An 18,342-nucleotide genomic window follows, 5' to 3' on the forward strand; every position below is an offset into this window, starting at 1 on the left:
CTGGTTTGAAGGATGGTTTGACAGATCACCCTGGTTAACCACCCTCATTTCAACAATTATGGGACCCTAATCATTCTCCTCCTGGTTCTCACTTGGTCTCTGCATTCTCAATAGACACGGAAATCACCCGAGCCTTCCTGCTCACCCAACAATACCAGGCACTAAAAGGGGACCTCTGATATTCCAGGATTGGAATATTCCCAAAATAAGAGGAGGGAATGAAGAAAACATGTTTTTATGAACTAGTCATGACCCCACCCTGCCTGTTGACTAGAATGTTAGGTGTTTTCCAACAGCCGGCAGGTGCTTCCCTGTCCTTCACCTGATCCAGCAACTGCCCATCCCGCCTGTGACATAACCAATCATAGTAAATGCCCTTAAAACGAGGCAATCCCTGCATTTGACAAACAACCCACTGTACTCCCTACCTGAGTATGTGGTTTTTTTGCATTTAAAAGCAGCCTCTAATAGCTAGTCAGGGCTTCTCTCCCTCACCTCTCTGAGGAGCCCTATTGCGCAAACGAGAATAAACTTCTTCTTGCTTTTGCATCAACAGGACTAATGAGTGGTTTCTTGGGGTGTCCCTCCTGAGGAATTAGCATTCCAGAGTTGGGGTCTAACACTAGCAGTTATCTTGATTTCCCAATATGTCCCTGCCTGCCTGGGACGACCCTGTCTGCTTACCCTGCTTTCTCGGACCTTGGTGGGACTTCCACTTGCCGTGCCAGTGCAGCTAGAGACAAGTCCTAGTGAAGGACATCAGGATTTGTGAAACATGCACCCTGAATGTTGCAGAATAAGAAGCCTTTATTGTACATCACCAAGGGATGGAGACCTCATCACCAGATCCACAGATTAGGGCCAAGGCAATGCATACTCAGAAAGCAGAATTGGTAAACAAATCTGAGATCATGAAACTTGCAAGTTTCTTAGAAACCCAGAACAACAAGGACAAAAAAGGTCACCAACAGGGGAGGTGAGTAGGAAGGGCAGGACTCCATTAGGTCCCAAAAGGGAACAAGAGGATGGGCAGGAGGGTAACTGTAGTTGATATGTAAAAGGAATTTTAAAAAAAGAGAAAAAATAAATAAACAAAAAAGTCAAAATTATAAATATATGAAAGTATTTATCAAATAATTTAGATATGATTTATTTATTGAGTCATTGACAGAATAATTTTCAGTCTTCATAGAGATGAAGAATGAATAAAGAACACATATGATTTTTAAACAGTTTGAATATTGTGTACATGTATTTATACTTAAAGTATTTTTGACCTGCAAAGCAGTAGTGGAAAAGATATTGAATTAAGTTCTCAATAATACACAAGTTCTTAAATAATAAACATTTTTATATTTTGTATCACTTATTTGCGTATTTAATTTTTTAACCATTGAAATTAGTGAGTGAAATGCCATAGCTGTGATTACATATGTGTTATTATCATTTTATTATACTTAAATATCTAAACATATTGAATATATATGATATATAAACTGATATAGATAAATTTTAATATCAATATATCACAATGTGTATCAAGTGATAGGTTACATTTTGATATAGATAAATGATACATTGTATATTATAAAATAAAAGAATTTAGCATTGCAGTGTCATTTAATTTTGTGTTTGCAGACTTTGTGCTCCCTTCTGTCTTTGTTCTACATAAAGTAGGTGAATCTTTGAGGAAATATTGACTCTGCCTCATAGATGATGTACAAGAGATGTGGAATTTTGTGTTTAAAATTATATGCATTTATAAATAAAGGATTATATAAACAATTGCATCAATTCATAGAAAATTTACTTGTCAAAATTTACTCTTTTCAGAAATCGCTGTAGTCAGTTTTTCTTTGTAGAAAAGCATGTATCATGATCTTCAGCTGGGGAAACATTGAATAGTAATTGTAAATAACATGTGATTTTATCAAAAGCACCAGCATATTTCTTTAGAAGAAGATGAATCCAGTAGAGTGGAAGTCCACTGCAAAAAATTGTGACCTCATAGAAACGATCTAATGTTGGAGACTTAATAATTGGTGTTAGGAGTAGAAACAAGCTTAAAACTATTGATCCAAATACAAGTGGCAGCCACACCTAAAAGTAAAAAGAAAGTCAAAATTAGCAGTGACTATGTTATCAAATTTACTATGACAAACAAAAATATACTTTGATTGTTCTTAGGTCTGAGACTTTTATGTTACTAATTTCAATCTTTAGTATAAATAAAACATTTTAGTGACCAATAAGTTAGATTTTTTCATAATAAAAATCAATGCCCAAATGGGTCATACCACAAAATTAGAAACTGTTGACCCAGGAAATATTTGTCAATTATTCAGTTTGCAACCAGAAACAATGTTCATTCAACTCCTTCCTTTCATCTCCATACTATACCCCACAGCCCTGTTAGCCTTAGAGGAGGTCCCTGATTTTAGGGACCCCATGTAAGATAGTACCCACCATCAACTAAATCCCTGTAAATCTGCCCAACAATCTCAGAATATTTCCAAATCCCTGTGCTCCATATAAGAGCCTACAACTTCTAAAGAATACTTCAGCTTTACAAGAGACCAGGCTGGATCTAGCATACCAGGGAACACACCAAGCTGTGCCTGTGAATGCTCCCTAAAGCCCACTCAACTATTCCAGAACTCTGGGGCTCTATATCTTGGCTTACAACTTTAGAAGAAAATGTCAACTCTACCTAGGGTCACACTAGATCTGAGGATCCCAAGATCCCAAAACCTTTGTAGGGACTCCCTATTGTCTAGTCACCAAATCCCTTGAATATTTAGGCTAGAAGACCAGAGAAGATACAAGGGAAAAAAAATGATACCAATCCAACAAAGACACATGCAGTAATCAACACCTAGACTTATAATTAGACCAAATACAAATGCTAAATGCCAGTATATGAACAAAATCCATAACAGAAAGTGCAATGTGGTGCCACCAGGGTTAAGCTATCCTACAACAGCCAAATCTGAAAAATTCAACACATCTAAAACACAAGAAATTGACCATAAAACTGACTTCATGAAGAGGATAGAGGTCCTTGAAGAAGAAGTAAAAAAATACTTTAAAGAAATCAAGGAAAAAACAAGCAAAAAATGAATAATATCAATAAATCCCTAAGAGAAAGCCAAGAAAAAAGAAAAACCGATGAATAAAAATTGTTAAAGACCTGAAAATGAAAGTAATAAAGAAAATACAAATTGAGGGACTCTTGGAAATGATTCCAATTTGGGTAAGCTAAAAGAAATTACAGATGAAAACATCACCAACATAATAAAAAAAAGGGTGAAAGAGAGAATCTCAGGTATTGAAAATGAGAGAGTGGAAATGTATCAGTCTAAGAAAATGTTAAATCTAAAAAGTTCCTAACATAAAACATTTAAGAACTCTGGGGCACTATGAAAAAACAAAATCATAGAAGAAAGAGAAAAAAAACTCAAAAATCCACAGAATATATTTAACAAAATCATAAATGATTCTCAACCTAAAGAAGGACATGCCTATAAAGGTATAAAAGTTTACAGAACACCAAATAGAGTAAATCAGAAAAGAAAATACTCTCATGAAATAATAACCAAAACACTAAATATACAGAAAAACAACAGCAAAAAGAATATTAAAAGTGACAAGGGAAGCCGGGCGGTGGTGGCGCATGCCTTTAATCCCAGCACTCGGGAGGCAGAGGCAGGCATATCTCTGTGAGTTCGAGGACAGCCTGGTCTACAAGAGCTAGTTCCAGGACAGGAACCAAAAGCTACGGAGAAACCCTGTCTCGAAAAATCCAAAAAAAAAAATGTGGCAAGGGAAAGTGTCAACAAATAAAGGCACACCTATTAGAATCACACTCAATTTCTCAACAGAGACTCTAATATCCAGATGGACCTTGACTAATGTCTTGTAAAATCTAACAGATCATGGTTGCCAGTCCAGATTATATCCAGCAAAAGTATAAAGCAAAACAGATGGAGAATAAGAGACATTTCATGATAAAGTCAAATAAAAATATCTACCCACAAATCTAGGCCTACAGAAAACACTATTAGGAGAATTCCAGCCCTAGGAAGTTAATTATACTGACAAAAACACAGGCAATAGATAATCTCACACTAATAAAACCCAAAGAGAGGAAACACACACACACACACACACACACACATGCTAGCACTAACACTACCAACAACAAAATAACAAGAATTAATAATTAGTTCTTGATATCCCTCAATATTGATGGACTATATTGACCAATAAAATGACACAGACTAACAAAATGGATACCAAAACAGGATTCATCATTTGCTGAAGATAAGAAACATACCTCATTGTCTAGGATGGATTTAACCTCAGTAAAGAGTTCATAAAGGATTTTCCCATCAAATAAACCTAAGAATCAAACTGGTGTAGCTATGCTAATAACTATGCAAAATTGACTTCCAGAAAAAAATAATCAAAAGAGACAGAGAAGGGCATCACTTCACTTTCACCAATGGACAAGTTATCTAGACAAAAACCAGACAGATATTGGAACTAACAGATATTATGACTCAAATGGACATAACAGACCTCTACAGAACATTTCACCAAAACACATACACACAAACCATTCTCCGCACCTCATGGAACATTCTGAAAACTGACATTCTGAAAACTATCACAAAGAAAGTCTTATCGGATACAAAAATATTTTTTAAATAGTATGTAACTTATTAGAGAGCCATGGATTAAAGTTGGATTTCAACAATAACAAAAAACCTACAAATTCACCGAAACTGAATAACTCTTTTCTGGGTTACCACTGGGTCAAAGAGTAAATAAAAAAAAGAAAATAAAAAGAAGTTAAAAACTTCCTAGAATTCAATAAAAATGAATAGAAAACATCCAAACTTATGGGACACCATGGAAAGTGGTGCTAAGGGAAAGTTCATAGCACTAAGTACCTTCATGAAGAATTAGGAGAGATCTCACACTAGCAACTTAACAGGGCACCTGAAAAAGCACTAGAACGTAAAGAAGCAAATAGACCCAAGAGAAATACAAAGCAGGAAATAATCAGACTGAGGACTGAAATCAAAAAACTAGAAACAAAGAGACCAATACAAAATATCTATGAAACAAAGAATTGTTCTTTAACAAAATATACAAAATGCACAAACCCTTGTCTAAATAAACTATAAAGCAGAGAAAGAATATTAAAAAAACAACAAAATCAGAAACAAAAATGGTACATAACAACAGATACTGAGGAAATCCAGAAAATCTATAATTCACAATCCACAAAATTAGAAAATCTAAAAGAAAAAAAAATGTCTTGATAAATACTATTTACCAAAGTTAAATCAAACAATATCGATAGACCAGTAACCCCTAAGGAAATAGAAGCTAAAATCTCCCAACCAAAAAGAAAAAAAATAGCCCATGGCCTGATAATTTTAAATATCAATACCCTTTCAATTACTACACAAAAAAGGAACAGAGGAACAGAAAGAACATTGCCAAATTCTTTCTTTGAAGTCACAGACACCATGATACTGAAACCACACAAATTCTCAATAAAGAGTATAATTACAAACCAACTTTATTTATGAATATTAATGTAAAAATACTCAATAAAATATTCACAAACCAAATCCAAGAACACATCAAAAGATGAACAAATGAACTTCATCCAGAGATGTAGGGTTTACGTCCAACATATGAAAATCAGTCAATGTAATCTACCATATAATCAAAATGAAAGAAAAAAATACCTAATCATCTCATTAGATGCTGAAAAATCCAACAATATTTTATAATAAAAGTCTTGAAGGGATCAGGGATAGAAAGGACATAATTAAAATTATAAAAGCAATACACAGCTAACCAATTGCCCAAATCAAATTAAATGGAAAGAAACTCAAAGCAATTTCTCTAAATTCAGGAACAAGACAAGATTGTCTACTCTCTTTATATCTATTCAATATAGTACTCAGTGTTCTAGCTAGAGCAATAAGAAACTGAAAGAGAGGGGGTGGGGTGAGTTTGGGACCTGACTGGCGGCTGCAGAAGCAGCCCTGGACAGGGAATTCTGAAGTTCCTCATCCCCCACCCTATACTCCCTGGGTTCCCTGCAGGGGCTCTACAACCTGCATACTGCCTCTCTCTTCTTGTCCCACCCAGTTTGCATCCAGAACCCTTCTTCCTTCTGCCCCCTTTCCTCTTTGGGCACATAACACCATCCAGCTCAGTCTGTCTGGCGCTGGGGGCAAATCCTCAGGGCAAGTAGGCAGACGAGACTTCCTTTGTCTCTCCAGCCTGCCTGCATCAAGCAAGGTAAGGCCTTTGTTTACAAACTACCCAACCTGCACGGAGATCTGATCTAGGCACCAGGAGAGACAGCAGCGGGGTGAGTTTGTGACCTGACTGGCGGCAGCGGAAGCAGCCCTGGACAGGGAACTCTGAAGTTCCTCATCCCCCACCCTATACTCCCTGGGCTCCCTGCAGGGGCTCTACACCCTGCATACTGCCTCTCTCTTCTTGTCACACCCAGCTTGCATCCAGAACCCTTCTTCCTTCTGCCCCCTTTCCTCTTTGGGCACATAACACCATCCAGCTCAGTCTGTCTGGCGCTGGGGGCAAATCATCAGGGCAAGTAGGCAGGCGAGACTTCCTTTGTCTCTCCAGCCTGCCTGCATCAAGCAAGGTAAGGCCTTTGTTTACAAACTACCCAACCTGCACGGAGATCTGATCTAGGCACCAGGAGAGACAGCAGCGGGGTGAGTTTGTGACCTGACTGGCGGCAGCGGAAGCAGCCCTGGACAGGGAACTCTGAAGTTCCTCATCCCCCACCCTATACTCCCTGGGCTCCCTGCAGGGGCTCTACACCCTGCATACTGCCTCTCTCTTCTTGTCCCACCCAGCTTGCATCCAGAACCCTTCTTCCTTCTGCCCCCTTTCCTCTTTGGGCACATAACACCATCTAGCTCAGTCTGTCTGGCACTGGGGGCAAATCCTCAGGGCAAGTAGGCAGGCGAGACTTCCTTTGGTTCACTGGCCTGCCTGCACCAAGCAAGGTAAGGCCTTTGTTTACGAACTACCCAACCTGCACGGAGATCTGATCTTGGCACCAGGAGAGCCATCAGTGGGAGAGCTAATCTTGGTACCAGGAGAGCCGTCTTTGGGCACGGAGATCTGATATTGGTACCAGGAGAGACATCACTGGAGCACCAGGAGAGCTAACACTGCAGGGTGCCATCATTGGGAAAGTACATCAGTAGGCAAGGAGACCTGATCCGGTAAAAGAAGATCCATAGGGGAGCATTTGGAGAAAGAGATGGGCAGGCGCCAATGCAAGAATTCACCCAACAATCTGAAAAACTATATGAAACCACCAGAACCCAGCGACCTCACAACAGGAGGACATGAACACCTTAATCATGAAGAAGTAGATAAAATTGACTTTATGAAAGTGATTGATGCCCTTAAACAGAATGTAAAAAATGCCCTTATAGAAATGGATGAGAAGTATAACAGAAAGTTTGAAGAATTGAGTAAATCAGTGAATGATACCGTAGGAAACCAAGGAAAAACAATCAAACAAATAATGGAAACAGTTCAAGACTTAAAAACTGAAATGGAGGCAAAGAAGAAAACACAAACAGAAGGCCAGCTGGACAGGGAAAATCTAGGTAAACGAATAGAGACTACAGAAACAAGCATAACCAACAGAATACAAGAGATAGAAGAATGAATCTCAGCTTCTGAAGATACCATAGAGAAAATAAACACGCTGATCAAAGAAAACAACAAAACCAACAAATTCTCATCACAAAACAATCAGGAAATATGGGACACAATAAAAAGACCAAACCTAAGAATAATAGGAATAGAAGAAGGAGAAGAAGCGCAGCTCAACGGTCCAGAAAATATATTTAATAAAATTATAGAAGAAAACTTTCCCAACCTAAAGAAAGATATACCTATGAAGGTTCAAGAAGCATACAGAACACCGAATAGGCTGGATCAAAAAAAAACATCCTCTCGCCATATAATAATCAAAACACAAAGCATACAGAATAAACAAAGAATACTAAGAGCAGCAAAGGAAAAAGGCCAAGTTACTTATAAAGGTAAACCTATCAGACTTACACCTGACTTCTCTATGGAAACCATGAAAGCCAGAAGGTCCTGGATAGATGTACTGCAGAAAATAAGAGTCCATGGATGCGAGCCCAGACTACTATACCCAGCCAAGCTTACATTCAGTATAAATGGAGAAAACAAAATTTTCCAGGATAAAAACATTTAAACAATATGTAGCCACAGATCCAGCCTTACAGAAAGTAATTGCAGGAAAATCACATCCCAAGGAGTCCAACAATGCCCACAATAACTCAGACATCTAATGACCCTTCACCAGCACAACTTGAAGAAGGGAAACACACAAACCCTACTACGAAAAGAAAGAAAGAGAAAGAAAGAAAGAAAGAAAGAAAGAAAGAAAGAAAGAAAGAAAGAAAGAAAGAAAGAAAGAAAAAAAAGGAAAAATGAACGGAGTTAACAACCACTGGTCATTAATATCACTTAATATCAATGGACTCAACTCACCTATAAAGAGGCACAGGCTGAGAGATTGGATACGAAAACAGGATCCAACATTCTGCTGTTTACAAGAAACACACCTCAATTACAAAGATAGACATCTACTCAGAGTAAAGGGCTGGGAAGAGGTTTATCAAGCAAATGGACCTAAGAAACAAGCAGGTGTGGCCATACTAATTTCTTTTTTTTTTTTTGGTTTTGTTTTTTTTGAGACAGGGTTTCTCTGTGGTATTGGAGCCTGTCCTGGAACTAGCTCTTGTAGACCAGGCTGGTCTCGAACTCATAGAGATCCGCCTGCCTCTGCCTCCCGAGTGCTGGGATTAAAGGCATGCGCCACCACCGCCCGGCGCCATACTAATTTCTAACAAAGTTGACTTCAAACTAAAATCAATCGAAAGAGATGGAGACGGACATTTTTTACTCATAACAGGAATAATTTATCAGGATGAAGTTTCAATCCTGAATATCTATGCCCCTAATATAAAAGCACCCACTTATGTAAAAGAAACATTGCTAAAACTCAAGGCAGTCATCAAACCACACACACTAATAGTAGGAGATTTAAACACTCCTCTCTCACCAATGGACAGGTCAATCAGACAGAAACCTAACAGAGAAATAAGAGAATTAATGGAGGTAATGAATCAAATGGACTTAACAGACATCTATAGAACATTCCACCCAAATAGGAAAGAATATACCTTCTTCTCTGCAGCTCATGGAACCTTCTCGAAAATAGACCACATACTCGGTAACAAAGCAAACTTACACAGTTACAAAAAAATATCAGTAACCACCTGTGTCTTATCAGATCACCATGGATTAAAGTTAGAATTCAACAACAATGCTATCTCAAGAAAGACTACGAACTCATGGAAACTGGACAGTCAACTACTGAACAACACCTGGATCAAGGAAGAAATAAAGAAAGAAATTAAAGTCTTCCTTGAAGACAATGAAAATAAAGAAACAACATACTCAAACCTATGGGACACTATGAAAGCAGTCCTGAGAGGAAAGTTCATAGCACTAACTGCCCACTTAAAGAAAACAGAGAAAGCACACATTGGAGACTTAACAGCCCACCTGAAAGCTCTAGGAAAAAAAGAAGCAGACTCACCTAGAAGGGGTAGAAGACTGGAAATAATCAAACTGAGGGCTGAAATCAACAAAATAGAGACACAGAAAACAATTGAAAGAATCAATAAATCAAAAAGCTGGTTCCTGGAGAAAATCAACAAGATTGATAAACCCCTATCCAAACTAATCAAACGGCAGAGAGAGAATTTGCAAATTAATAAGATCAGAAATGAAAAGGGAGACATAACCACAGACACAGAGGAAATTCAGAGAATCATTAGATCTTACTACAAAAGCCTGTATGCCACAAAACTGGAAAATGTAAAAGAAATGGACACTTTTTTAGATAAATACCATATACCAAAGTTAAACCAGGACCAGGTGAACAACCTAAATAGACCTGTTAGTCGTGAAGAATTAGAAGCAGTTATCAAAAACCTCCCTTCCAAAAAAAGTCCAGGACCAGATGGTTTCAATGCGGAATTCTACCAGAACTTCCAAGAAGACCTAATACCTATACTCCTTAAGGTATTTCACAATATAGAAACAGAAGAGTCATTGCCAAATTCCTTTTATTAAGCTACAGTAACTCTGATACAAAAACCACACAAAGACCCAACCAAGAAAGAAAATTGCAGGCCAATCTCGCTCATGAACATCGATGCAAAAATCCTCAACAAAATTCTGGCAAACCGAATCCAAGAACACATTAGAAAAATTATCCATTATGATGAAGTAGGCTTCATACCAGAGATGCAGGGCTGGTTTAACATACGCAAATCTATCAATGTGATCCATCATATAAATAAACTGAAAGAAAAAAACCATATGATCGTTTCATTAGACGCTGAAAAAGCATTTGACAAAATTCAACATCCCTTTATGATAAAAGTCTTGGAGAGATTAGTGATACAAGGGTAATACCTAAATTTAATTAAAGCTATATACAGCAAGCCGACAGCTAATATCAAATTAAATGGAGAGAAACTTAAAGCCATCCCACTAAAATCAGGAACACGCCAAGGCTGTCCACTCTCTCCATACCTCTTCAATATAGTTCTCGAAGTTTTAGCAATAGCAATAAGACAACAAAAGGGGATAAAGGGGATTCAAATTGGAAAGGAAGAAGTTAAACTTGCATTATTTGCAGATGATATGATAGTGTACATGAGCGACCCCAAAAACTCCACCAAAGAACTCCTACAGCTGATAAACGCCTTTAGTAATGTGGCAGGATACAAGATCAACTCCAAAAAATCAGTCGCCCTCTTATACACAAAGGATATGGAAGCAGAGAGGGAAATAAGAGAATCATCACCTTTCACGATAGCCACAAAAAGCATAAACTATCTTGGGGTAACTCTAACCAAGGAAGTGAAAGATCTATTTGACAAGAACTTTAAGGCATTGAAGAAAGAAATTGAAGAGGATACCAGAAAATGGAAGGATCTCCCTTGCTCCTGGATTGGGAGGATCAACATAGTAAAAATGGCAATTCTACCAAGGGCAATTTATAGATTCAATGCAATCCCCATTAAAATCCCATCAAAATTCTTCACAGATCTTGAAAGGACAATAATCAACTTTATATGGAGAAAAAAAAACCCAGGATAGCCAAAACAATCTTATATAATAAAGGAACTTCTGGAGGCATTACCATCCCTGACTTCAAATCCTATTACAGAGCTACAGTAATGAAAACAGCATGGTACTGGCATAAAAACAGAGCAGTCGACCAATGGAATCGTATAGAAGACCCGGATTTTAACCCACAAACCTATGAACAACTGATTTTCGATAAAGGAGCTAAAAGTATACAATGGAAGAAAGAAAGCATCTTCAACAAATGGTGCTGGCACAATGGGATGTCAACCTGTAGAAGAATGAAAATAGACCCATATCTATCACCATGCACAAAACTCAAGTCCAAATGGATCAAAGTCCTCAATATCAATCTGAACACACTGAACCTGATAGAAGAGAAAATGGGAAGTACCCTACAACATATGGGCACAGGAGATCACTTCCTATGTATAACCCCAGCAGCACAGACACTAAGGGCAACATTGAATAAATGGGACCTCCTGAAACTGATAAGCTTCTGTAAAGCAAAGGACACTGTCATTAAGACAAAAAGGCAGCCTACTGACTGGGAGAAGATCTTCACCAACCCTGCTACAGACAAAGGTCTGATCTCCAAAATATATAAAGAACTCAAGAAACTAGACTTTAAAAGGATAATTAACCCAATTAAAAAATGGGGCACTGAACTGAATAGAGAATTCTCATCAGAAGAAGTTCAAATGGCCAAAAGATACTTAAGGTCATGCTCAACCTCCTTAGCGATCAGAGAAATGCAAATCAAAACAACTTTGAGATATCATCTTACACCTGTCAGAATGGCTAAAATCAAAAACACCAAGGATAGCCTTTGCTGGAGAGGTTGTGGAGAAAGGGGTACCCTCATCCATTGCTGGTGGGACTGCAAACTTGTGCAACCACTTTGGAAATCAGTGTGGCGGTTTCTCAGAAAAATTGGGATCAACCTACCCCTGGACCCAGCAATAGCACTCTTGGGAATATACCCAAGAGATGCCCTAGCATATGACAAAAGCATTTGTCCAACTATGTTCATAGCAGCATTATTTGTAATAGCCAGAACCTGGAAGCAACCTAGATGCCCTTCAATAGAAGAATGGATGAAGAAAGTGTGGAATATATATACATTAGAGTACTACTCTGCGGTAAAAAACAATGACTTCTCGAATTTTGCATGCAAATGGATGGAAATAGAAAATACGATCCTGAGTGAGGTAACCCAGACCCAAAAAGAAGATCATGGGATGTACTCACTCATAATTGGTTTCTAGCCATGGATAGGGGCCACTGAGTCTATAATTTGTGATCCTAAAGAAGCTAAACAAGAGGGTAAACCCAAGGAAAAACATATAGATATCCTCCCAGCTATGGGAAATAGACAAGATTGATGGGCAAAAAATGGGAATCTTGGGGGGTGGGGCGGGATGGGGATGAGGGGAGATGGGGAGAGAAAAGTGTGAAGGAGAGGATGAGGGGAACTGGGGGAATCGGGGTGATTGGGGGTAAAGGAAGGTTGGATGGGGGAGCTGGGAAACTCATACCTTAGTTAAGGGAGCCACCTAAGGGTTGGCAAGAGACTTGAACCTGGAATGGCTACCAGAAGCCCAGGGCAATGTCCCCAGTTAGCTCATTGGGGCACCTGAGGATAGGGAACCTGAAATGAACCTATCCTATAATCATACTGATGAATATCTTGCATATCGCCATAGAACCTTCATCTAGCGATGGATGGAGATAGAGACAGAGACCCACACTGGAGCACCGGACTGAGCTCCCAAGGTTATAATGAGGAGCAGAAGGAGAGAGAACATGAACAAGGAAGTAAGGACCATGAGGGGTGCACCCAACCACTGAGACAGGGGGGCCGATCTATTGGGAGCTCACCAAGGCCAGCTGGACTGCTACTGAAAAAAACATGGGATAAAACCGGACTCTCTTAATGTGGTGGACAATGAGAGCTGACGAGAGGTCAAGGAGAATGGCACAGGAACTTTCATCTGGCGATGGATCGAGAGAGAGACAGAGACCCAATTTGGATCAACCGTCTGAGCTCTTAAGGTCCAAATGAGGAGCAGAAGGAGGGAGAACATGAGCAAGGAAATCAGGACCACGAGGGGTGCACCCACCCACTGTGACAGTGGAACTGATCTATTGGGAGCTCTCCAAGGCCAGCTGGACTGGGACTGAATAAGCATGGGTTGAAACTGGACTCTCTGAACAAGGCGGACAATGAAGGCTGATGAGAAGCCAAGGACAATGGCACTAGGTTTCGATCCTAATACATGAACTGGCTTTGTGGGAGCGTAGCCTGTTTGGATGCTCACCTTCCTGGACCTAGATAGAAGTGGGAGGACCTTGGTCTTCATGTAGAGCAGGGAATTTGGACTGCTCTTCAGTATCGAGAGGGAGGGCGAGTGGACTAGGGGGAGGAGAAGTGGAGTGGGGATAGGGGGAGGGAAGCGGGGGGAGGGGGCAATATGTGGGAGGAGGGGGAGGGAAATGGGAAACGGGGAGCAGTTGGAAATTTTAAGTAAAAAAGAATAAAAAAAAAGAAACTTAAAGAGAACATAAAATGGAAAAAAAGAAGTCAAAGTATCACTATTTGCAGATGACATGATAGTATATATAAGTGATTTTTAAAATTCTATGAAGGAGCTCCTACAGCTGATCCTGTCACTTTAGTGAACTGGCTGTATATGAAATTAATGCAAAATAATCGGTAGCTCTCTTATATACAAATGTTAAATGGGGTAAAATATAAAACAGGGAATAAACATCCTTCACAAAAGCCAATAATGATATAAAATATTTTATGACAGTTATAAACAAGCAAGCTAAAAATCTGTAGGGCAAAAACTTCAAGTCTTTGAAGAAAGAAATTGGAGAAGATATAATATGGAAAGATCTTCCATGCTCATGGATCCATAAGATTAACATAGTAAAAATGGTCATCTTACTAAAAGCAATCTAAACATTCAATACAATCCCCATTGAAATTCCAATACAGTTTTACAAACTTTGAAAGAATAATACTCAAATTTATTTGGAAAACCAAAAATCCTATAACAACTAAATCAATATTGTACAATAAAAAAACTTCCAAAGTTATTACTATCCCTGATTTCCAGTTGTACTACAGAGATACAGTAATAAAAACAATATTGGCATAAAAACAGACAATAGGAACATTGGGATAAAACCAAAGATACAGACATCTATGCACACAAGATTTTCAGCAAAGACACCAAAATGGATACAATGGAAGAAAAAAAGCATTTTTAACAAATAGTGCTAGTCTAACTGGGTGTTGATATATACAGGAATGCAAATAGGTCTGTATCTATCACCCTGTGCAAAATTCTAGTCCAAGTGGATCAGAGAACTTAACATAAATCCAGATATATTGGACCTAATAGAAAAAAGTGGGAAATAGCTTTAAATGCATTGTCACCGGAGATAACAACTTGAACAGGACCCTAATATCACAGCACTGAGATAAACTTCATAAATGTCACTTCATGAAATGGAAATGTTTTTGAAAGGCAAAGGACACTGATAATAGGACAAAATGGCAGCCTGAAGAATGAAAAAAGATCTTCAACAAACCTATATCCCATCAAACCAAGGTCTGGTTTCCAAAATATATAAAGAAATCAAGAAACTAGACATCAACAAAACAAACAATACAATTAAAAATGCAGTACTGATCTAAACAGAGAACTCTGAACAGAATCTTAAATGGCACAGCAACATTCAAGGAGTTTTCAACATTCTTAGCTATCAGTTTGATATAAACAAAAATGACACTGAGATTCTATTTTACACCTGTCAGACTGTAAGATCAAAAGCACAAGGACCAGCTCATGTTACAGAGGATGTGGCGCAAGGAGAAAGCACCTCCATTTCTGGTGGGAGTGCAAATTTGTACAGCCAATTTGGAAGTCAGTGTGAGGGTTTCTTGGAAAAATGAAAACCAATCTACCACAAGACCCAACTATACCACTCTTGGGACTATACCCAAAGTATGCTCAATCTTATTACAAGGACTCTTGCTCAAGTATGTTCATCACAGTTTTATTTGTAATAACCAAAACGTGGAAGCAATCTAGATGTCCTTTAATTGAGGAATGGATAAAGAAAATATGGTACATTTACTCAGCTGTTAAAAACAATGACATCAGGAAATTTAAGGGCAAATGGATTGAACTTCAAGGAGGTATTTTAAGATCTCTTTGGAGAGACGGAAGAAAAGAAACTTTAGATTAACTGTGACTTGTTGGAGATGGAAACATGAAAAATCAAACTGGGGATGGTGACCAAGGGGGAGAATATTGAAAGAGACTACGGAAAGGGGGGTGGGAAATTTCAGTGCAAGATAAAAACCTGGCACGAGGGAATCTTTCCAGAATCTACCACATATGACCACAGCTAAGACTTCAAGGGGAGGGAGCAGGAAACCAACCCAGTCACATAATCTTCAACCTACAGTGTGTCTAACCTATGGGTAGTTCTGGGGAAAGTGTGGTCTACAGGTTGAGCAAATGGCCCATCTAGCCTAAAATCTATAACAGGAGAGTAATACCATGCCAAACACTTCCAGGAGCACCAGGAACTACAGGCTGGATATCCCAAAACCTTATTATAGAACCAATAATCTGTCAATGTAATGATTCCTCACAATATTATGCAATGCTCAGATTGATGTCTAGCCCAATTGTCATCAGAGGGGCTTCATCCAGCAACTGATGGAAACAGATGAAGACCCATAGCATTAGGCAGAGAATCCTGCAGAAGAGTGAGAGAAAAGATTGTAGGAGCCAGAAGGGACAAGGATATCACAAAATCATTACAGAATCAACTAGCCTGGTCTTATAGGGGCACTCAGAGACTGAATCAACAACCAGGGACCCTGCATGGGAATGACCTATGCCCTCTGTAGATATCATAGTTGTGTGGATTGATTCTCTTGGCCTCCTTACAGTGGGAACAAGGGATATCTCAGACTCTTTTGCTGGTTTTTAGAAGCAACTTACTGCAACTTGATATGCCATGTTTTATGGATATTCATGAGAGACCTGTTCTTTTCTAAACAGAAACAGAGAAGGTGTAGATTGGAGGATGGGCACAGAGGAGGATTTATGGAAGGAACTAGGAGGAGAGGAGGCTGTAACTGGGATTTTAAATTAATTGATTAATTAAAAACATTTTCTTTCATTATTCTTTATATAAATTTAATGTTCATACTTTGATTTACCTTATAAGGCCTAGGTAGGTCTGGGTCCTTGTACCTCAGTTTAAGTAAAGCTATCATATTTAGTCCATTTCCAATAAAGTATGTTAGTCCTAAATATTTTATCACATGGCTTAAATTCGAAGGTATTATTGCCAAAGAAGATAATATGATAATTTGAGTGATAGCTACAACTGGGCAGTGGTGGTCATTAAGCATCGAGTAAATTAAAGGAAGCTGTCCTTCTTGGCTTGCAGAGTAGAAAACCCTTGAGGCTGAAAGTACTCCACAGCCAGTGGTGTTCAGTATAGAAATTGAGATGGCCAAAGAAACGACCCATTGCATGGAAGGTGACACTCTGTTCATCCATGTGACCGCAACAGAATCTACAAAAATTAAACAGAAATTCGAGAATGAAAGATAATTTGCTTATTAAGAACACAGTGATAACCCTATGTTCTTTCCTTCATGATCAATGAAACTTGGGTGCTTCTACCAAAAGAGGGAGTTACTTTACTCATTCTTGTTTCAGATTAACCCTTGTGATTTCATTTGATAAGTAAAAGGCATTAAAAATCTTTATGTCCCAGCATTCAGTCCACTCCCTGATATTGCAGAATTCTTGCCCTCTTAATTGTTAAACTGGATACCTGATAAATTGAGAATATTAGATAGTTTGTGAGGAGATGAAGCCATGACTATGTACAACATTCTCTGTAAAGCATGTGTTCTATGATTCACTGTATTAATCACTAGTCTTCTTATTGTGACCAAATAATGATAAAAACAAACTTAAGAAGACTCTATTTTAGCTTACAGTTTTTTAGTACATAGTGCATCATATCAGACAAGGTTTGATGGAAAAATTATGAGGCATTTGATCACAATGAATCTTTAGTCAGAAAGTAGACATAAAGGAATCTGATCTGTTAAATTAAAAAATGACTCAGTTTCTTCAGCAAGGATCTGCATCTGAAAGTTTCTATAGATTTCAGAGTAATTTCATGATCTGGAGTCCAAATAATCAAACAGTTAAGCATATAGGGGACATTTGACATTCAAATAGTGTCACTCAGCTGCTTCACTGTTACATCAGGTGCAGAAACTGAGCAAACATTATTTATCTGTCAGACTGTTCACACCTCATGACCTCATGTGGAAGTCACTTGAAGCATCATTTATTTTCTGGCTGAATTTATTTTGCTAAGGGCATCTTGCTATTCCTTTCTCCTATCTAATGAATAATGGGAATCAATTATCCACTTCCATTATATCCATGATTTTCATATTTTTGTCAAGTTTCCTATTTTTTCAAACACAAATATTTGCACTAATACAATAATGCAAGTATTCTAGAATTTTCTAATTAAAGGATAGTGAGCCCCTTAAATTTAAGAGCTCAGTATATTTTAAGCTTCAGGGCAGATGATTTCCAAGCTGCAGTAGTCTCCAGAGTATTTACAGTCCCTGTGAAAGATAGAAGCAATTTTCTGGACCCACCATAAAAGTTTATCCTATAGATTTGTGGATTAAACAAATGGACAACTTTTGTCATAAAATTTTTGGATAATTGATAGGAACACCATGGGTAATTAAAACAGTGACTAAAATATTCATAAATTATAATTTATAAGTGGAAAGATTTTTTCCCAATGGAAATAAAATATGTTTATGTATAAATGGATGTTTCCTGTCCTGGAGCTGCTTGGTCCCAAATACCCAGAAGCCATTTCACAAATTACCTCAGGGTTATATTACTTATGATAGGCTTGTTTCTAGCTAACTCATATGCTTAAATTAATCCATAATTCTTATCAGTGTTTAGCCATGTGGCCTGG

The 18,342-nt window shown here is 38.2% G+C and overlaps 1 protein-coding gene across 1 annotated transcript in view; it reads right to left on the bottom strand.

Moving 5' to 3' along the window:
- Positions 1–1,845: 1,845 nt before the first annotated feature.
- LOC130887796 (solute carrier family 7 member 13-like) overlaps positions 1,846–18,342 on the bottom strand; it is a 31,077-nt gene continuing 14,580 nt past the window's right edge. Inside the window, exons 3-4 of the mRNA XM_057790393.1 lie at positions 16,529–16,890; positions 1,846–2,100 (exon numbers count right to left, since the gene is read on the bottom strand). Of these exons, the coding sequence (XP_057646376.1) occupies positions 1,846–2,100; positions 16,529–16,890 (617 nt within the window). The remainder of the gene's footprint in view (positions 2,101–16,528; positions 16,891–18,342) is intronic.

The sequence above is a fragment of the Chionomys nivalis genome, chromosome 16, assembly GCF_950005125.1.
Source record: "Chionomys nivalis chromosome 16, mChiNiv1.1, whole genome shotgun sequence".
NCBI classification, from domain to species: Eukaryota; Metazoa; Chordata; class Mammalia; order Rodentia; family Cricetidae; genus Chionomys; species Chionomys nivalis.